This window comes from Neofelis nebulosa, chromosome 12 (assembly GCF_028018385.1).
Source record: "Neofelis nebulosa isolate mNeoNeb1 chromosome 12, mNeoNeb1.pri, whole genome shotgun sequence".
Lineage (NCBI taxonomy): Eukaryota > Metazoa > Chordata > Mammalia > Carnivora > Felidae > Neofelis > Neofelis nebulosa.
Genome location: NC_080793.1, coordinates 21229444 through 21250425, shown reverse-complemented (window position 1 = coordinate 21250425; position 20982 = coordinate 21229444). Strand labels below are relative to the sequence as shown.

Below are 20982 nucleotides of genomic sequence, written 5' to 3'. Positions count from 1 at the left end.
TTTGGATTCTGTGTCTCCTCCACTCTCAGCCCCTCCCATGCTCATGCTCTGTCTCTCAATAATAAACAAAAAAAAAGAAGTGAGATTGGTGGAATGTATTGGCTATTTGTTGTGGCCTTTAGGAAGGACCTATAAGAAACAGACAAGCTACCATCTAAGCAGGCACATCAGAGGGAAATAAAGTCAAGTCTCATTAAGAGAGGCCCTGAATGCTCACCAACTGCCTGTGATGCTTAGAAGTCTGAGAATATGCCTTGCCAATTGTGAAAGCTGAGTTCTCTCTGCACAAGGATAAAATTATGACTAGCAAGAGCAGGGCACATAGCAGGAAGACTGGGGCTGTGGAGGAACTAGATCCTTCAGGACCACCTAAACCCCTTCAGCTTGCCTGCCTGGCCATTGCCTCTGGAAACAAAACAGTGGGGCTGGAGCAGATACTAGGTGGCTTCTGATGACAAATCCTGACTTCAGAGGGCACCACTGCACATAGACCATGATGCCTGAAGGCAACTCAGCCCTTGGTGTACCCCCTTGAATAGCATCATGTTAGATCCCTAATTTATCTGTTCACTAGGAGATGGTGTGCACAGTGGTTAAAGGTAGAGGCCTTGGAGTTGAGCTATGTGGGTTCAAATTCTAGTTCTAACCAGAAGTGTTTTCAGTGATGGGGTTCTAGATCCAGTTCTGCTACAACTTGAGTGGCCCTGGGTGAGTCATCAACTCTCTAGGTATAGCTCCCTCACTGCAAACCCAAGCTAAATTTAGGACTCCCCCTCTACCCTCTCTCCCAAGCTTTCCCATCTTAGTAAATGGCCCATCAGCCACCAGGAGCTCAAACCAAGTTTATCCTTCCCATGAAATCGACCTCCTAAACCCATTCCCCTCTTCACCCCCTGTCACCACTTCAGTCCAGGCTACAAAATCTCTCCTCTGCGCTTTGCCAGTGCTGTCAATTGTTTTCATCAAATGCAAAATCAGAGTGCGTCGTTCGCCTGCTTAAAATCCTTCAGATGGCTTTCCTTTCTCTTGGAATAGGGTCTGGAAAGGCTTCCATCTTCCTTACACATGGCTTTTGACCCCTGCGTGGCTCGGCCCTGGTCTTTTTGCCCTTCACTGTGCTCCAGCCACACCTGCTTTGTGTTCTAGCTCATTCTAGACATGGAGTTCCTTCTGCCCGGAGTGCTCTTAGCTTGGCTGCTTATCCTTCAGGTCAAGGGTTAAATGTCAGCCTCTCAGGGAAGCATTTTCTGACCCTTCAAACCCAGTCAGGTCCTGGTGACCTTCACAGCGCCCGTCACATCACCGGTGACACATCGACCTCCTGGTTCTCCTCACGGAGACTCACCATCATTCCGCTTAACGTTTACTTCTGGGGGAGTCTGGGACATATGCAGAGTGGTTTGCCTCCTGTGGAGTTTGTACCTAAAGAGCAAGGTCTGTCTCCTGTCTCTCTATGCTGACAAGAACCAGGCCTCATATTGGCCTGGCAATGATGATTCTGGGATGGTGCTGAAGAACATTCCCTTTCATACTAATCAGAAATGAGCTCAGGGGTCAGGGGCCAAGGGGCCAGGAGATAAGAAGCTAAGAGGCTAACACAGCCAAAGGTTCTGGTCTGGTCAGAACCCTGAGGCCCATCAGTGGCTCATCTCTAATTAGAGCTCCAGGCTCTGGCTCCTTGGAAGGTGAAGCTTTAGGACTCTTCAAGCCCTGGTTTTGGCTGGCCACCTCCCCAAAGGACAGGGTGAGATCGGGTCCTTATTTAGGTCAGCCGCAGCTCTGACTCAGCCAGAAGTCAGAGGAGACTGGTCTGTCTACAGGAGCTGCCGGGAGTTCGTAATTGTACTACTTAAAATGGATTGTACTGCTTTAAGGTCTGAATTGAACCTGCTTTGGCCCGAGATTTGGGATTTCTTGTCACTTTGCAGATGGGCAGGGAGACTTGCAAAATGGCCCCTCTATAGCCAGGCCTTAACCTTTCCTAAGAGGAACATTATGCCGTGAGTCTCGGAAGAATGAAAGCATGCATCCAGGCACTCAAGCCAGAAACCCATGAGGGCACCCTTGTTTCCTCTCGTTCCCTAGACTTACAAAGCTCAGGCAAAATCTGCTAATTCTGCCTGAATTAATGTATCCTGAATACTTCTACTCCTTCCTGCCTCTGCTGCCACCACCCTGGTCCAGGCCAGTGTCAGTGCTCTCTGGGGTCTACGAGAGCCTCCCAACCAGCCTCTTTCTCACGCTTCCTTTTTTTCATGGCAACAGAATGTGGGAAAGTGGAACACACATAACTCCTGGTTAAGATCCTTCAGATGGCTTTCTATCAAATGCAAAATAAGACCAAGCTTCTTACAAGGCACAGGGCCTACCTTTCCAGCCTCCAGTCTGGTCAATCACCCTCCTCTTCCTCACCCTGCTCCCAGGAGCCCTGCCAAGCTCCTCCCACTGCAGGACCTTTGCACACTTTGTGTCATTCTTGCAGCTTCTGGTGCACTTGCCTCTGTTCTCTGGGAGGATCCCTTCTTGTCCCTTGGCCTCAGGGAGGGCTTCTCGACCACCCTCTCGAGACACACCCATGGTCTGTTATTTTTGGTGTCAGACCCTTTCTTTCCTTCAAAGCGCTTATTATAACTTGTAACTGCTTTGTTTTCTCATTGTTGTCTGTCTCCTTATTATCCCTGCATAGATTTCATACACAGAGACAGGCTGAGGTCTGTCCTGCTATATCCCCAGTACCCAGCATTGTGTCAGGTCCTGGTGACCTTCACAGCGCCCGTCACATCACCGGTGACACATCGACCTCCTGGTTCTCCTCACGGAGACTCACCATCATTCCGCTTAACGTTTACATCTGGGGATGTGCACCGGGCAGATGTTCTCAAAAATTTTCTCGACAGAAAAGCCTTTTTGGTGGTGGCATCTTGAACAGCCAGGGACTCTCTCTTTGCTTCTGAGCTTTGATCTTCAGAAGGCAGCGTTTCTGCTCATGAACAAGTAACTCTTCTCTGGGTATATGGCTCAAAGCAGACGATCTCAGGCAGCCTGGCAACATGGACCCAGGTGGGAAGCACCTTCTGGAGGAATCGTGGCAAATCTCAAGTCTAACCCGAAGATGTCAATCTAGGCCTCTGTCCCAGGGCCCAGCTATGCTGCCAGAGGCCTCGGGCTTTCCAGAGCTTCTCATGATTCAAGATGCAACCGCCCTCCTCTTTCCCTAATGCTCCAAGCCCCTCTCCCGGGCCCTGCCAAGCCTGTGCCCTTGGCTCCTGGTAGCTTTCAAGATGAAGCCACGCCAGAGGAAGGAGCTGGGGTGGTGGAGGAGGGCCTCAGGGATGACCCAGGGGAGGGGCAGGGAAGCCCGGGATGGCCGGTGAGACTTGAGTGGCGGGATCTGGCATGCTGGCAGAAAGCACCTACCAGCATGTGAACAGGAAGAGCGCGCGGGCACAGTTCTAAAGCAGCATTTACTTTGGTTTTCACTTCTCCAAGGCCCCGGGACCTTTTAGAAGTTCTATTTATGGGGTCTTGTACGCCGTCTCCATCACTCCTCCTTCAGCCACTGCAATAGCTGAGGCGTGTAGTAGGTGATGATGATGTCGGCACCTGTCGGGGGACAGAGGCAGGAAGCGGGGAGAGGCCAGGCATCAGCTCTGGGCACACCTTCCGGGAGATGAGGGTCAAGGGTGGGGGAGGCGACTACCATGAAGAGGCACAGCCCGTGGGCGTCACAACAGGAGACTGAGCCCAGCTCCGGTCAGTTAAGGCTCTGCACACTGTGTAACCCTGGCAAGTCATTTTCTCTTACTGGGCCTCAGTTTGCCAACAGATAAAATGCACGACAGGAGAAATAAGTAAGTTATAAGTGCCCTTCTGATGCTGTGCACACCAACAAAACCGGTTCCCGTTTACGGAGTGGTGAGCATTTGCTGATTATACATATCATCTCATTTAATCCTCCTGACAGCCATGCATCAGGTACTTTTTATCCCCAGTTTACAGACAAGGACACTGAGGTTCACAGAAGTGGCTTGGCTGAGGTCTCAAAACCAAAATGTAATAGCCAGCTCTGCTGTCTTCACTGTTCCATGTTCTGTTCTGCAATTCCATATCCCCTCCTCACCCTGTGTTTCTTTACATCGCTGGTATTTCCAGGCATAAGGCTCTAGGCTGTCTCGTGACTTTATTTCCCTTTCTAGGCAAAGTGCCTATCAGCCCTGTGGCACAGGTCAAAAACCCCCAGCCCGGCCTGTTTACCTGCGCGGCGAAAGGCGGTCATGGCCTCCAGCACAGCGGCCTTGAGATCAAATGCCCCGGCCCGGGCTCCGTGCCACAGCATGGCGAACTCTCCAGAAACGTGGTACACAGCAAGTGGGAGCTCAGGGTGCTGAAGAAAAGCAGCGGTGGGTACATGAATTGAAGTGGAATGGTGGCGTGCCTCCAGGAATGTCCCTTCCTCCCTGCTCGACCTGTGAGCATCTGGAGCCCCATCCCCTGTGTCACTGCTGCTGGCAGCCTGGCCCATTCTTCTTCTTCTTCTTTTTTTTTTAAATAATGTTTATATTTTTGTTTGAGAGAGAGAGGAAGAGGGAGGGAGGGAGGGAGGGAGGGGCAGAGAGAGAGGGAGAGAATCCCAAGCAGGCTCCGTGCTCAGGGCAGAGCCCGACAAGGGGCTCGATCCCATGACCGCGAGATCATGACCTGAGCCCAAATCAAGAGTCAGACGTTTAACCAACTGAGCCACACAGGTGCCCCTAGCCTGGTCCCTTCTTGAACTGTGAAAGCATAGCTGCTCAAAGGCCCCTGTGAGCCCCGGGGCCGATGCCCGTGGGGGTTCCGAGGCATGGATGTGGTGGAAGGATTCCTATTCAGGGGCCGACTGCTCTGAACTCAGAGTCTGCAGTCTCCCAGTCTGAGGTCCCAGAGTCTGTGGACAAACTCGCTCATTTCCCTGAGCCTCTCTCTGCTGGTCTCTGCTCCGTCTGCTCACCTTGTCCTTCACCTCTCGCACGATGTCCAGGTAGGGCATTCCTGGCTTGACCATGAGCATGTCGGCTCCTTCCCGCACATCCCGCGCCTGAGGGATGAAGTACTGTGTGGGTAGTGCCCGGGAGGCGAGCTGGGAGGGGGACGGGCCAGGTGGGGCTTGAGGTCTGGTCACTCACCACTGCTCGGAGGGCCAGGCCCCGTGCTCCTGGCGGCAGCTGGTAGCAGCGGCGATCTCCAAAAGCTGGGCTTGACTGGGCCGCGTCCCTGGGAAGCAGAGGCATCAGGGTGGGCGCCAGCTCTACGCTGATGGGTCAGGGGTTTGAGAGCAGGCCCCTGCCAATCCCCACTTACCGGAAAGGTCCATAGAAACAGGATGCAAATTTGGCGCTATAGCTCATCACTGATACCTACAGGGAGAAAGTGGGGGTCAGGGTTCAGGCAGCTCTTTCCAGATGTGTCAGGGTGAAGTGACAGGGAGAGAAAGGATGTAGGCTGGGAAGCAGAGTGCCCGCGGTCTAGTCCCATTAAAGCTCTGGACCTTGGTTTCCCCATGTGAGGTGCAGAGGTTGAGATGGATCCCAAAGGCCTCGTCCAGTGCTGTTTTCACTTCTGTGATTCTTTTTTTTTAAGTTTTTAAACTTAGTTTGTTTTTGAGAGAAAGAGAGAGAGAGTGTGTGTGTGTGCGCGAGGGGCAGAGAGAAAGAGAGAGAGAGAAAATTCCAAGCAGGCTCCACGGTGTCAGCACAAGGCCTGACACGGGGCTTGAACCCACGAACTGTGAGATCACGACCTGAGCCGAAATCAAGAGTCGGATGCCTGACCGCGCCACCCAGGCGCCCCTCACTTCTGTGATTCTTAGCACATGTGGGGACAGGGCCGGTCCAGGCTGTCTCCTTGCCCTCCCCACACCCGTTGCCACACTCCCCACCCTACCCTGTTGCCAAGTCCATGTGCCATCAGGGCCTCCTTGATGGCTTCCACACGTCCGTCCATCATGTCCGACGGGGCTACCACCTGACATCCTGAGGGGCAGAGGGTGGCCTTGAGAACCCCGGGACCCCCGTATGCACTCTGCCACCTCCCTGACCCGGAGCTGCTCATCTCTGCCGGAGGCTCACTCACCTGCCTTGGCATAGGCGAGTGCCACTTCTGCCAGCCGCTGGCGGCTCTCCTCGGCCTGGAATGTGCCGTTCTTGCCCAGGAGCCCTGCAGGACAGACGGCCGGGTTTGGGGGAGCGTCTAGGTCCCTGGCCTATCCCACCTGCAGGAGGTCTCGGGCAGCAGGGCTTGGGGAGGCGGGGGAAACTCACCACAGTGACCGTGAGAGGTGTAGGGACACAAGCAGACATCACAGGCCACCAGGAGGCTGGGGAACGTCTTGCGCAACAAACGGATCGCCTCGACGGCTGGGGAGTCCTCAGAGTCGGCTGCAGAGCCCCGTTCGTCCTAGTGGCCGGGGAATGACAAAGCGGTAAGTCTGTGACCTGAAGCCCTCCGGAGGCAGGACGGCCAGACCTCACGGACCACCCGGCTCCCTGCGTGGGGACGCAGTAAGGACTGTCTCCATTTTGCACAGGGCACTTGACCTACCTGGTCAGGGTGTCACAGCCCTACTAGGCTTCCTGTCCCTCCATGGGTGCAGTCATTAGACAGGGGCAGTGTCCACTCACCCAGGCCCCAAGGGCCAGCACGTGGCGGTAATGAGAGTGTGGTCAGCGTGGAACCTCAGCTCACCCTCACGCCTCCCTCCCTTCCCCTCCCCTCCAACTCTGCTTCTGGTTCTCCACCTTAGGGACTCTGCTGGGGACTCCAAAGACCAGGACACAGCGCAGGCCCTCTTCCACCAGGGGCTTCAGCATCTCTTCCAGCCGGTTCACACCATATCTGCATGGGGGTGGGGCGGAGGGCCCGAAATGAGGTAGGTCCCAGGCAAGGGGTCCCCTCACCTGTCTGTTAAGAGCCAAGTTGCACACGGCACCAGGATGGCTCAAGCCCCACAGTACAGGGAGGGGTAGGAATGCACCCACCAAACAGATGGGAAAACAGAGGCCTGCAGAAGCAGAGCTATGGAATTTAGCTCTGGAAGGCCCCTCCAAGGTTCTCGCTGAACTCCCATTTGCAGTCCAGCTCCCCCTGCAATAGACTCTGCTATGACATCTCTGATGATGAATGGGTCACTCATCCCTTTATGAGGCTGCCTCTTGTGTTGTGGAGCAACTCTGTCCCTGAGAAAACCCTTCTCTCTACTGGGCTGGGGAGCTTCTCCAGATCTATCTCCTGGGTCTGCTTCCTGGCACCTCCACCTGGGAAATCTCTCCCTCCATCCTCCCCTGGCCCTCCCCACCACGTTCCCTACCTGGCCACTCCCGGGAGGCTGTCGATGGGCTGTACGTCATCAGGAACATCCCTGCAAGAGCGGGGAGGGGTGGGCTATGGACTGGTGGCTGTGGGAAGGGCCTGTGGCGAGGGAGTGACCGGGAAGGATGGCTGGGGAGATGGGAAGGAGTAGAGAAGCGGGGACGGTGGGAGGAGGCTGGGGTCCAGTGTCTGGTTCCCTGCCTGGCCAAGCCCAGGGCCTGAAATAGTAACAGGAACGACAAAAGAGTGACAGTGACAACAGAAGCGACTGGACTAAAAGAACAGTAATCACAGGAAGGAGTCAAATAGCTAAGAACTTGGACTCTAAAGTCAGCAGGCCCTCGCCTGCCCTCCCAGCCACTTACTGGCTGGGTGACCTTGGCCAACTTGTACCATGTCTCTTTGAGGCCAGGCCCTTCATCTGTATTTGGGTGGATTCGTTCATTGATTCAACAAATATTGAGCATTTATTATGTGCCAGGTACTGTTTACTCTCTGGAGATACAAACTGAACAAAACAGACACAAATCCCTGCCCTCGTGGAGATGACACTCTAGGGAATAATAGCCATACCTTCCTCACACAAATACTGTCAGGACTGAATGAGAGAATACATGTAGGTGCTTAGCATAGTACCCGGTACACAGTAAGCACTCAATAAATGTCAGCCATTGCTATTATTATTTTTTTTTAATTATTTTTTTTTCAACGTTTTTTATTTATTTTTGGGACAGAGAGAGACAGAGCATGAACGGGGGAGGGGCAGAGAGAGAGGGAGACACAGAATCGGAAACAGGCTCCAGGCTCTGAGCCATCAGCCCAGAGCCTGACGCGGGGCTCGAACTCACGGACCGCGAGATCGTGACCTGGCTGAAGTCGGACGCTTAACCGACTGCGCCACCCAGGCGCCCCGAGCCATTGCTATTATTAATAATCACGGCTGCCACCTCTTACATGTACATAGCTCTTTACAAATCTACAGAATGCCTTCTCAGCTTCTGTCTTGTTGCAAAAGCTCAGGATGGCAGGCTGGGGTTATTATTCTTATTTTCCAAATGGGGAAGACTGAGTTCTTTCAAGGTTTGTTTGGTTCCTAAAACTTGTCCTTAACCCACTCTCAATCTCTCTCTGTTTTTCACACACACACACATACACACACACACACACACACTCTCTCTCTCTCTCAAACACACACACACACACACACACACACACACAGATCAGAGACCTGGACCATTCCTGGGACTCACGTGACAAAGATGGGGTAGATGAGGTTGGAGGCGCTGAGGGTGGCGGTGGCCGTCTGCCAGGCGCGAAGCAGCGGGTGGAAGTAGCCGCTGTGCAGAACCGACTGGGGCTGCATGGTGGGCAGAGCAGTAGGCAGCCAGCTGGTTGAAACCGAGGGCTCCCGAGGTGTCTGCTGTGCCCTCAGCTCTGTGTACAGCTCTGGGGGACAAGAGGAGGCACATGAGACGTGGTCCCTGTCTCCAGGAGATGCCCCCCCCCCCCCCCCCCCCCCCCCCCCCGCCCAAGCTCTTCCAGATTCCTGCCTCCGCTGCTTTCTGGCCAGTGCACCTCCGATGTGGTTCACCAAGGCCTGCCGGTCTACGACGAGGTAAGTAGAGAAAAAGAAGTCGGTCCTTCGGACACTCTCCTGGCTACTGGAACCTAATAACATAAGATTTGGACTTGTGTTTTATATGGTCTCTCTCTTTTTCTCAAATAACATTTCTCCAGCAATTCAATTTTATTTTATTGTATGTTATTCAAGGAAATCAATCTGTGATGGATTAGAAATTAGGATGAGAAGCACTGATACAGCCAACATTTAAACTTTGTTTATTCCATGAAAAATGTTCATGTGCTTGGCAGAAATTTTAGATAAGCAAAAAGAGAAAAATCTCCTGTAATTCTACCTCTAGAGAAAAGCACCATTAACTCCTCGGTATGAGACTTCTGGCCAGGGGCAACACACACTAAGAGGATTAAATAGCACCTGACAGACAGACTGGCAGACAGAACTCCTGTAGAGTGGCCATGGAAGCTGTCTTTTCCAGCCTCACAGCCTCCTGCTGCTCCCCAAGCACAAGCCACACTTGGCCTTGGCCACTTTCTGGAAGTTTTCTGTCCCCTTTACCTAGAAGGTTTGTGCTCTCTCCACAACCTCCTCGCCCCCAAACCCTACCAGGTGCCGCTTCTTCCCTCTCCCACTAAGCCTCTCTTGCCCAGATCCTAATCTCTCTTATGTAACAGCTCTTTGTGGATCTAACTTATGTCATTCCAGTAGACAGTGCTTCTGCAGGGCATGGTCCACAGTGAGTTCACTTCTGCCCTCCTCCCCACCCCCCAGCACTCTGCCACACAGTAAATGTTTAACTACATGAAGTATAAGACAATATGCCCTAATGCCAAGTAAGTGGTGTAAGACAGAAGGAAGCTGGGGCATTACCATTCATTTCTTGAGCACCTACGACATGCCAGGCCACGCTGGGCACTTGTACACATGATTTCTCATCAAGGTGGCACTACAGTCCAGGCGGTAGGGTGGATGGAGTACCTCTCAGAGAGGAACCACCACAAGCGTACCAGGAGTTCCAATGTGAGTTTGGAGGTTGGAAGAAGCTCGTTGGAGGAAGACAGGGGCTTAAATTTGGATGTTTCGGGATGAGTGGGTTCAGCTTGGCAGAGGGAAAGGGGTGAATGTTCCCTCAGAAAGGGAAGTGAGGGGCAAAGGTGGGGAAGGAGGAAAGGCTGTTCTGAGGGCTGAGAAGACAATTGAAGATGTGTGTCCTAGGGAGGGGACAAAGGGAGGCCAGAATGAGGACAGGGAAGATGGGGTAGGGGAGGGAGGTGGAGGTGGGGAGGTGGGAGTAGCCTAGTCAGAGCCTGGCTTTAGGAAGATAACTCTTGCAGGCTGAGAAGAGGAGCACAGAGACTGTGGGGGTAGATGGGAGGAAAAGGAAGGGCCACTGTAAGGCAGCCAAGAGTCAGTCTCTTGGGACGGATGCTCTGAGCTTCCGTGACCCAGACGGCAATGGAGACAGGGACAAGGCAGGAAGAGGGTGGTGGGGAGCTGAGTTTTTGGAGGTGCCTGGGACAATACTCAGTAGCCAAGTAGGGGGGAAAAAAAGAGCCACCAGTCTCTCCTTGTATGAATGGACCTCAAGGCCCAGGGAAGGGCAAGGACTTACCCAAGGTTACACTTAGCAAGTTAAGAGGCTAAAACAGTAGGGCTAGAAATCTAGTGTGTCAATTCCTAGGCGGAGAATGGGGGATGGGGGTCCTTGAGTACGCTGATAATGCCTTTCTCTCAGGTCCTTTTAGCCCCCCTCCCAACCAGCTCAGGGACCCATTTTATCCAATTCTCCTCCTTGGCAGGGCTGGGGTTATCAGGAGCCACACAAGGACCCACCCTACTACCACACCCCTCGGCCAACCACATCATTGGACACAGAGGCGAGTCAGGTCTCCCCAGTGATGTCCTAGCCCCTAAATGAGCAATCAGTCATTCAGCAGATGCAAAGTCCTAAGTGCCCATTTTGTGCAAGACTTTGCTGTCAGGTCTGCTAGGGGTTAGCTCAGCTCAGAAAGGTTAAGTCCTCCGCCTAAGACCACGCAGCTGGTTAGTAATGGGCCAGAATTTGAATCTGTTTTAGACAATGAGTATAGGGTTTTATCTACCATACCCATAAACACTTGATAAACACTTGATTCAACAGGCATCTCTCTGTCTGTACTACCTTTGCCTTGTGCGTGGGAGAGATGGATAGGCAAGAGAAAAGATACTGAGCGTACGTTATGTGCTGGGCACTGGACCAGGTACCTTTACATGTATCTCATCTAACCGCAGTGGTCCTTCCAACTTTTAGTGATAAGGAAACGGAGGCTCGGAGAGGTTAAGTGACTTGTTTGGAGCCCAGTCAGATTTTGAACGTGCCTCTGATTCACCTCCTAGAGAACAAATTTGTAGCAGGACCCTGGCTTCTGGAATCCAAAGCTGCATTCCACTGACCTCAACTCCCCATCTACTTTAGAAGGCGGGGCCAGCAAATGCCTTCTGCTTATCAGAAGCAGCACAGCAGGGCAGCCAAGGTGCTTTGCAGCCCAAATTTTACAAGGAGGCTGGGAGGTTGGGGGCGGGGGCAAGGGTGACAGGGTTGAGGGGGAGGCCTCACTAGGGCACAACCATTTGTGTCTGTTTCTTCTTCCTTTTTTTTTTTTTTTTAAATGTTTATTCATTTTGAGAGAGAGAGCCAGAGAGAGCAAGAGAGAGTGAGAGTGCACACAAGCGTGAGCTGGGGAGGGGCAGAGAGAGAGAATCCTACGCAGGCTCCGTGCTGACAGCACAGAGCCCAACACGGGGCTCGATCTCACGAACTGTGAGATCATGACCTGAGCCAAAATCAGGAGTCGGCCGCTTAACCATCTGAGCCACCAAAGTACCCCTGCATCTGTTTCTTTAATTTTAGGATTAGGGAGAGATTTGATTTGGGAAACGGGTGTCAGTGCTGATAAAATTAGAAAGTTGAGAATCACCAATCCTGTCCATTTCTTACATTCTGATGTGGAAAACGAGGTGCAGAGAGGTGACAGGACTTGTTTGACATCACACAAGGTACAGAGCCGGGCTTGACCATGAGTCTCCAGCCTTCTAGTCCAATGCCCTGTCACCTACACCACACACTGTCATTCTGTTACAACAGGCACTTAATAACTAAATATTTGCGGAATAGAAAAACAGCCTCTAAGCCAGAGTTGCCTGTTTGCAGAGCCAAATCCATGCCAAGGTTTTGCTTTGCAAAAAGTCTCTCAAGACTGGGAGATTTCCACACATTTGGGAGGGCACTTCTTCCAAATCAAGGGACCTGCAAGCCACAGCTTAAATCCTGTGACACCTCAAAGACAATGGCAAGTCACCGTGGGATTCACCACGGGACCACCTATGCTCACCCACATTAGAGCAGGTTAGCTTAGCTGGAAGGCAGCAGCACAGGGTGGTGTAGAGAGAACCTTGTTTCAGGGTCATAGAGGCCCAGGTCTGATCTGTGCTGTGTGGGTGACTTCAGGGAAGGTTGCTGGCCTTTCAGGGCCTTCATTTCATAATCTATAAAATGGGAATGATACTACCAAACCTGCAAAGCTGTGGAAATTAGATTAGAGATAGTTAGGAGGTACGTGCCTGGCACCAGGTAGCAGCACAGTAAACGTGTAGCTACTTTTATCATCATTCGGAGCAGAACTGAACTGGAAGGAGATCTGGAGTGAGCCCAGCAGTGCCTTCCCCACCACACCCAGAAGGGAGAACTTGCACTCAAACCTGTGTGGCTGCAGGGTCTTCTGAGATACCACACAGACGCTACCGTAGAGGGTGGACTAGATGTTAATCTATGGGAGGCGCCTGTGTCTCCAGGAGCCAAGGATGGCTTCGTGCAAGAGGTAGTTCTGCAGACTGATCATGAAGGTACTTCCTTCCTTAAGTAACTAAGTTGGGACCTGAGAGCTGCCAGAATGGGGGTGAGGGGGTGGGTCAGAAGGAGCTGCAAGGCCTGAACTTCCCATGTTATGCTCTGCTGAGGATTTCAGAGGCTGTGCTCTTGGCGCAGAGGGTGGGGAACTGCTGCCAGCTCTGGCAGGCTCTGCCACTAGTTGGGGAGGAGGCAGTCAGGAGGGCCAACTAAGTAGAAGGTGGCCAGGGCTGAGAAATCCAAAGCCCCAGAAGGGCCCAGGACAGCAGCTGTCAGGCAGTTCTGAAAAGGGACCAACTAACCAGCATTTCCTGAATATCTACCCTGAGCCACCCCAGTGCTGGATACAGGGATTAAAGAGAAGCAGGAGACCTAGGCCTTGACCTAGGGCTTTGAAGAGCCCAGCCTCTTCTGGGCTTAGCCATTTGGAGCTACAACGAGAATCAGCCAGTTCCACAGACTCCTAGAATATCTTGTCTAAGAGGCTCCTTAAAGCTTGTTGATTACATCATCGAAATAATGGTGAACTGGGCTCAGAGAAAGGCAGACACTGGCTCAAGATCTCGCAAGGGGTCAGTGGCAGATCTGGGCCTAGAATCCAGGTCTCCAGCAGCCCAGTTCTCAGTGCCCACCATTAGCCCTTGCTACTTTAAGTATAGATCTCAAAGCTGCTTACCAGCAGAGTTGGGCTTGTGGAGAACTCTGAATGAAGTAGGGGGGTATGAGGAAGGAGGCAGAACGTTGACTCTGGACTTGGCTACAGCTGACAGCCTGATGGTTAAGCGTGTGGGATTTGGAGACGGTAGACTTGGGTTCAAATCCTGGTTCTGTCACTTTTCAGCTGTGCGATCTCAGTTTCGTATCTGGCAAATGGGGACTTGAACCGACCTCAACGGGCTTTTGTAGCCTTAATGGGCCAATGGATGTGACTTATGTATAAATCTAGCACAAAGCGACTGTTACTGTCTCCACTTCCCTCCTCCTCCTCCCCCCCCCCCCCCCCAATCCTTCAAGGCACCTCAGGCTCTGCACTGATAGAGAACGCACCAAGGGTCTCCAGGGGAGTGGACCCCAGAGAGGAGATGCAGAGCTCGGAGCCGGGCCCCCAATGGCTACATCCCCGCGGAGACCCCAATCCTGGGTGCAGCAAGGCAATCTAAACAAGGGCCCCACAAGGACTCTGCCCCCGGCTGCACCGCCAGCGCTTTAGGCGCACGGCACATTTGGGTCTGGGGACAAGGGACTCTTGGTGCCACAGCCTCCACCTCCAAGTCCGCCGTCTCCCCGAGTCCGGCCCCCACTCACCTGGCTCCTCAAGGGCTCAGAGCTGCAGCTCCCGCCACCGCCGTAGCTGGTTTTAGTCTCCCGGGGCCCACGTGGGGGCGGGGCAGCTCACCCGGAAGCATCTCCCACCTTGAAGCCCGCCCCAATCAGCGTTAAGGCCACGCCCCCTACGGGCACTGGGCTGGCGGGCTGGTCAGCTCCGGCCTCGGCCCCGCCCACACTCATCGAGGCCTGGCCAATCAGGTGTGCGAAAGGGCAGGAGGGCCCTCGTTTCCCTCCCCCCTCCTCCTTGCTCCTTACTTGGGGCCAGAGCTTGGGTAGCGGAAGGACAGTGGGGTCCTATGTGGGGGCGCAGGGGAGGTGCAGTAGGGGTCCCTGAGAGTCGGGCTCCGATGCGGTTACAGCCCTGAGGTTCTCTTTACAGTTTTCTTTTTCCCAGGCTAGTGCATACTTGGCGCTGGTTAATCGTTGAAAGAATAATTGGATGTCAAGGACGTTAAAACAACACCTTAATACCGAAAACAATAGCTACGTCCATTTTTGCAGACTGAGTGTTTTAAAGCTGTTGAGTTCAGCACCAGGCGGCCTTCCAGGTTTTCAGAGGAAAATTTATTCCAGTGTAATTACTCAGAGCCTGCTCTGTGCCATGGATTGAGAGAGGTGATGTGAAAAGACATGGGCATTCCGGAAAAGCTCTAAGTCTGATAGGGGCATCGGGCCAGTCTAGGATGGGTACAATGCGACATTTGACCAAAGGTCTGTGCGCGGTTTGAGCAGCATATGTGCAGGGGCAGGAGGGAACCAATGAGGCTTATGGGGCTTGGGTGAACTGGTAGGATTTGGGTGAATGAAGTAGGGGGTGGAGATCAATGCTCTAGCAAAGGAATGCCCTTATCAAGGTGCACTAGGGATTATAGAAAAGCTGACTTTGACTTGTAGAGGAGGCCAGTGAGTTGGTTGTATTACCCTTACTCTCACTCTCAGATTTTATTTCTCAAAATTGGTACCCGGAACCCGTTTTATACCTCTTTACATTCCAAGTTAAATAGGCAGAGAGGCTTAATGCTAGGGAAATATGAGACCTGTGTAGCTTCCAGCTACTAGAGTTCTGATCTGTGGTCAAATAAGGGAGGTGGGACAATGAGGTCATATTTTTTGTGCATTTAAGAGTCAGGGACACGGGGCGCCTGGGTGGCTCAGTCGGTTGAGCGGCCGGCTTCGGCTCAGGTCATGATTTCACAGTCCGTGAGTTTGAGCCCCGCGTCGGGCTCTGTGCTGACAGCTCAGAGCCTGGAGCCTGTTTCAGATTCTGTGTCTTCCTCTCTCTGACCCTCCCCCATTCATGCTGTCTCTGTCTCAAAAATAAATAAACGTTAAAAAAAAATTAAAAAAAAAAGAGGCGCAGTATCATGCATTCACTTACCTAATTTTGATGACAATTATGTTACTATCCTTGTTTTACAGACTGGGAAGACAATCTCTGGGGAGATTAAATAATTTGCCCTGCGTCACACTGGGTTTTCTCTGCAATGCCTACTAGTCATGCTCCTTCAACTCATATGGGTAATTAGTGCCCCCCACTCCCATGTAGATCCCCTGCTCATTTCTTTCATGACACCAGTTCCATCTCAGAGTTTATTGATAACTAGGTATAGTTAGGACTATTTACCTCCAAGAGCTGAGTAGGAGTGGAAAATTTAAGAATGCTGCTGTTTGGTGTGATCTATTTCTCACATTTTGTTCTTGGCGAGAAAACCTGTTCCCATTCTCTACCCTACCCCCAAAATTTGAAAATACTTTTAATCTTTCCATCTTATCCATAAAAAGTATTGTGAATGCAACAATGTGACTAGATCTTAAACATAATGTTGAGCAAAAGAAGTCAGGCACAAGAATACATATTGTATGATTTCATTTATATAAAATACAAACCAGGCAAAATTCACCTGTGCTGTTAGAAGTTAGGATAATGATTACAGTTGAGGAGGAGAGTGACTGGAAGGGAGACCAAAGGGGTTTATTAGGGTGCCGGTCATGTTGTTTACTGATCTGAGTGCAAGTTACATGGATGTGTTTGTGCAAATTCATCCAACTTTACATTTATCTGCACCATTTAGTAGGCATATTATACTTCAATAAAAAATAATAAAAAAAACCCCACAAACCCCTCAAAACCTACTATTGTGAGTACTTCCCAGGGAGGTACAAGGCATGGTGCTAAGTGCTGTCAAGTGCTAGCAAGAGATTAGTGGTTGCTGGGGACTGGAGGGAGGGAAGCATGAGCGAATAACTGCTTAATAGGTGCAGGGTTTTATTTTGGGGTGATGAAAACGTTTTGGAGCTAGACAGAAGTGGTGGTTGCACAACACAGTGAGTGTGCTAAATGCCAGTGAATTGGTCATTTAAAAATGATTCATGTTATGTTCCGTGAGTCTCATCTCAACTGAAAGGTAAAATTGGTTCATTGAATGCAATGTAGTATTCTGGAATGGATCCTGGATCAAAAAAGGCCTTTAGTGGAAAAAGTGGTGAAATATGAATAGTTTGGTATTTGGTAATTTTCTGTTTTGACAAAGGTACCATGGTTATGTAAGATGTCAACATGAGGCAAAGTTGGGTGATGATCATATGGGAACTCTGCACTCTGCAACTTTTCTGAAAACTAAAATCGTTCTAAAATAAAAAGTTAATTAAAGAAAAAAAGAGAAATAGAAGGCCATGAACCACTAGAACAGGATCCTGGCTTTCATAAATTAGTGGTAAGATCTTAAGCAAGTCACTTCTCTCTGATGAGCCTCCATTTCCCATCAGCAAAAATAGAATTAGGCTGCAAAAGTAATTTTTAAACGATTTTTAAGTTTATTTTTGAGAGAGAGTGAGAACGAGCTGGGGATGGGGACAGAGAGGAAGAGAGAGGGTCCCAAGCAGTCTCCACACTCAACAGGTGCTCCACCTGGGGCTAGATAGGAACCTGAGTCAATATCAAGAGTCAGAGGCTTAACTGACCCAGTCACACAGGTACCCTGATTTTATTTTATTTTTTAAGTAATCTCTACACCCAATATGGGGCTTGAACTTACAACCCCAAGATCAAGAGTCACATGTGCCACTGACTGAGCCCACTAGATGTCCCTGCAAATGCGATTTTACCTAGGTAAGGATGAAAACCTTCTCACCCTCCAAATCCAGATCAGAATCTCTAGGCATGAAGGGAGGTGGCTTACAAAAGATGAGATTTTTGCCTTAACCTAGTAAGCAACCTTCAAAATCCGGATACCCCTACAGGAATGATTAGGGTGTGCTTGGAAAAAACTGGTTGATAACCTCAGATTCCTCCCAGTTCTTTTAAGTAATCTCTACACCCAGCACGGGGCTTGAACTCACTACCCTGAGGTCAAGACTCACATATTCTACCAACTGAGTCTGCTAGGCCCCACTTCTGTAGTTTCAAGTCATAGTTCCCGCTCTCAGGAAACATGGCTTAGGTAGTCAAAATGTGCTAACTAAAACCATGTGCAAGGAGAGTTCTTTTGGGGATTCAATGACTGGAGACTTACACAATAAAGTAGAAATGGATTGGAATAGATGGTAAGGCAATCCCTCCTTAAGCAGGTTTTGTGTACCAGGTTTAAGTATGGATTTAACGGGACGCAGTGAGGGGCTGGAATACAGCTATGTTCCAGGAAGATCCACTTGGCAAGCAGTACACAGAAGCTAGGGCAAGCAGAGATGAGGCAAAAAACTGAGCTCAAAGGAAGCCACAGGAGTCCAGATGGGACTTGAGAGTTTAGCTCAGTGGTGCTCATGGGAGTTAAGAAAGGATGTTTCTTTTGTGGAAAAGGAAAAACCACCAGATCTAGTGACTACCGGGGTTGTACCTTTATGAAATGTTATTTATAAATTCATGATTTAAAAAGTTCTGTACATTAGAGAATATAGCATTGTGGCTGAGATCACAAAGGTAACAGTTCTCCTTGATAGAGTTTCAGAGTTTATACTTGAAAGCATTTAGAACGGTGCCAGCCTCATAGTAGGGACTCCATAAATGTTGAGTCATTGAGCAACTAATACGCATAGGTTGCCCAGCAGAGCCATGAAAACCTCTTGTTGTGGTCGAAGAGCAGCATCTGCTGGCCACCCAAGGTAACGCAGGATCCCTTGTTTACAAAGATCTGGGCGGGTCCACATGTCAAGAACTCTTTGAGGCAGGATCAGTGGGTCCTCCCCAAAAGCATACTATAAACAAGCAGGATGAAAGGGAGTCACCACTTTTAACAAGAATGTCTTTATTTATACAAAGCATTATAATTTTCCTCAATAGTCTTCACTCAGTTGTCAACAAACTTTTGGCTGTATTCGTTTAACAAATCAACAGTGTCAAACTACATACACCTCACTACCTGTCAACCTCCAAGCGCTCAACTTAGAGACAAACAAAAAAGTGCTTGGGGCACCACATGTCAAGGGAAAAAAAAAATAAGATCAACAGAGTTACTTTAGAAGCAGTTAAAGGGGTTGGCTTTTGGGGGTGGGGATTAGATTCCTGAGCACCATCAAATTTCTGCCCTTTAAGCAGGTTATCCAAGTTTCAGGGATGGCAGATGTGAGAAAAGGAGGGAGAGAGAAAGTGGAATGGGGAACAGAAGAGAGGCAGAAGAGAGACAGGAAGGGAGAAGCACAGAGGGACCAAATGTGCATAGAAGAAAGTTTGGAACTTGTCAGGAATTGGAAGAATGAAAAAACTAAAGCCACAAGCCTGGGAAATGGACTACAAGAAGAGAAAGCCTGGAATTTTATACCTTCCAGGAGGTGACGATAAAGGGATACAGTGGCAGGCAGTGAGGTGCAACTAAGACTAAACCATCTGTGTTTTTTTTCCATTTTGTTTTTGTGGGGTTTTTCTGTTTGTTTTGGTAAGAGTACGATATTGGCACACTTGCTTGACTAACTCCACTCTACACTGCTGTTTTAAAAGCTTATGAGGCCAGAGAGCAGCCACCCCGGCAGGCCAAATGCCTACCAGGCAATATAGAGGGGCTGCAAGCCAGTGGGTCTGGGGAAATCAAAATTCAATGTTACCTTGAAGTGAAGAGACAACAGATTTCATTATTCTCCTATAGTCTTTTAGTACTTTCCTAAAGCTAAGCCATTCTAACCACTTGTAATAAGCTAGTATTGCCATATCCTGTACAGTCACAACCGGCTGACCATGCTCAAAGCCCCAATTTTTCCTGAGCTTTGACTGCCTCTGTGATCTGGAACACAGCAGGCAGCATGGAAGTTATTATTACTTTTTTGGGGGTGGGGTCAGAACGGAACTGGGGATCAAAAACTGCCTAACCACGTATGTAAGGAAACAGGAGAGATCAGATCGACTAATTACATTAGCCGCCCAGAATCCCTCTCGCCTAAAAGTCATTACCTTCAGACTGATTTAGCAACACAGGACCCTGCTACTCAGATGTTCTGACGGAAGCGCTGGTTTTGATGATGATTCAATCGTCAGTTTTTATTTTGATCTTCTCAGGCTCTTCTCGCTAAGACTACTCTGCCCAGCAGGGAAAAGCTTCTCACAAACGTACCACACGTCAGGGTGGTACTTTCCAGCGTGCCACAGTCTTCCCATCCCGTTAGTTGTCCACTTCCTCCTCCTCATTCGGCTCTTCTTCTTCCAGCCTGTCCTCGTCTTCATCGTTGTCCTCATCCCTGCTCTTGTCTTGCTCTTCCGAATCTGTTTTTTTGTCTTTGTCCTTCTTCTTTTGCTCTGAAGCTTCCTTCTTGCCTTTCTGCTCTCGCCTGTAGGCTGTAAGGAGGAAGGTGGGGGGTTAGGAGGCAGGGCTGAACCAGCAGACTGCAGCAGCTAACTCCACTGTATAACTGGAAAAGCTGGGGCAGAGAAGGAAAAATACAAATCAGATCTGAGGTGGTGCCAACAGAATGGATTCTGAGTCACGTCCAATACTTGTTTCCTGTTCTTACAGGGACCCAAGCGGAGAAGACTCAGGGCCAGGTGAGCAGGTGACACAGGATGAACATCTACTTGGCTGAACAAAGAAGAGGGTCATTACCTTCCAGAGCTTCTTTCAATGGGGTAACGAACCGCTGGAACTCCATCTCTTCCATGGCTGAGAGCACGTCACTGGCATTCAGTGTCTTGCGTTTCCCTTTCATCGCAAAGTTGTTGGCGCTGAAAAAAAAAAAAAAGACAAAAGGGTTTCAGGGGCTGTCAGACCCCCTCTTGCCGCCTATGGGGTGGCTGGAAAAGGGGCACCAGAGGTGGTACGGAAAAGCCTAGATCTCAGATGCAGGGATTTTTTTGTGACGTGGTTAAGTCCCTCCCTTCCCCGTACAAAAGGGTTAAAGCAAAGCAATTTTGTTGCTTTAGTTTGCTTCAGACCTTGCAACAACTGGATGAGGGCTGAACTTCCCCGCACGGGGGTAGGACACGATTACTGGGGTCTGGGCCCCAGGCGGCGAACTCCGGGGGCAGGTCTCTGCGACCCCCTTACGCCTCAACCCAGCTAGGTTCTGGCTAGCTCAGCCTGCCTCACCAGGAAGTGGCGTACAGCACGAAGACGCTGGCGGCGCGGGAGATGGCGCTGCGGGCCTCCTTGGAGATGTTGACACCGTCCGGGAGCTGGAAAAAGAACGTGGGTGAATAAAGCTGCCGGCCCAGGACCTGCTTCCTCTGCTGCCCGCTCGTCCGGGCCCTGGCCCATCCGCCCGCCGAAGCTGCTCACCGCCTCCTTGATGATCCTGGTGATGACGGCATTGGGCAGGTTTAGGTCCTCGGGCCTCTCCGCCATTGCCGCCACCGGCGCCCGCACCTCGGTCTCAAGCGTCTTCTTCAGGCCGCTACGGCGTCCGGACTTCCCGCGTCCCCGCAGTC

At 50.8% G+C, this 20982-nt stretch overlaps 2 protein-coding genes across 4 annotated transcripts; both read right to left on the bottom strand.

Moving 5' to 3' along the window:
* Positions 1-3445: 3445 nt before the first annotated feature.
* Positions 3446-14223, bottom strand: ALAD (aminolevulinate dehydratase). 3 transcript variants are annotated; one of them, XM_058694450.1, is made up of 13 exons: positions 14115-14223; positions 8895-9012; positions 8595-8790; positions 7343-7393; positions 6774-6870; positions 6297-6432; positions 6109-6192; positions 5920-6008; positions 5338-5393; positions 5163-5250; positions 4988-5074; positions 4255-4384; positions 3446-3603 (listed from the first exon to the last, which is right to left on the bottom strand). In XM_058694450.1, the coding sequence occupies exons 3-13, from the start codon at positions 8705-8707 to the stop codon at positions 3542-3544; spliced, it is 993 nt and encodes a 330-aa protein (XP_058550433.1). In that variant the 5' UTR covers positions 8708-8790; positions 8895-9012; positions 14115-14223; the 3' UTR covers positions 3446-3541. The 3 variants fall into 3 exon arrangements, with proteins under 3 accessions (XP_058550433.1, XP_058550435.1, XP_058550434.1); XM_058694452.1 differs by having other exon boundaries at positions 8920-9012; XM_058694451.1 differs by lacking the exon at positions 8895-9012.
* A 1769-nt stretch (positions 14224-15992) lies between these two features.
* Positions 15993-20968, bottom strand: POLE3 (DNA polymerase epsilon 3, accessory subunit). Its single transcript, XM_058694456.1, has 5 exons — positions 20834-20968; positions 20645-20730; positions 20162-20280; positions 19676-19896; positions 15993-18329 (listed from the first exon to the last, which is right to left on the bottom strand). The coding sequence occupies exons 1-4, from the start codon at positions 20897-20899 to the stop codon at positions 19724-19726; spliced, it is 444 nt and encodes a 147-aa protein (XP_058550439.1). The 5' UTR covers positions 20900-20968; the 3' UTR covers positions 15993-18329; positions 19676-19723.
* Between the last annotated feature and the right edge of the window lie 14 nt (positions 20969-20982).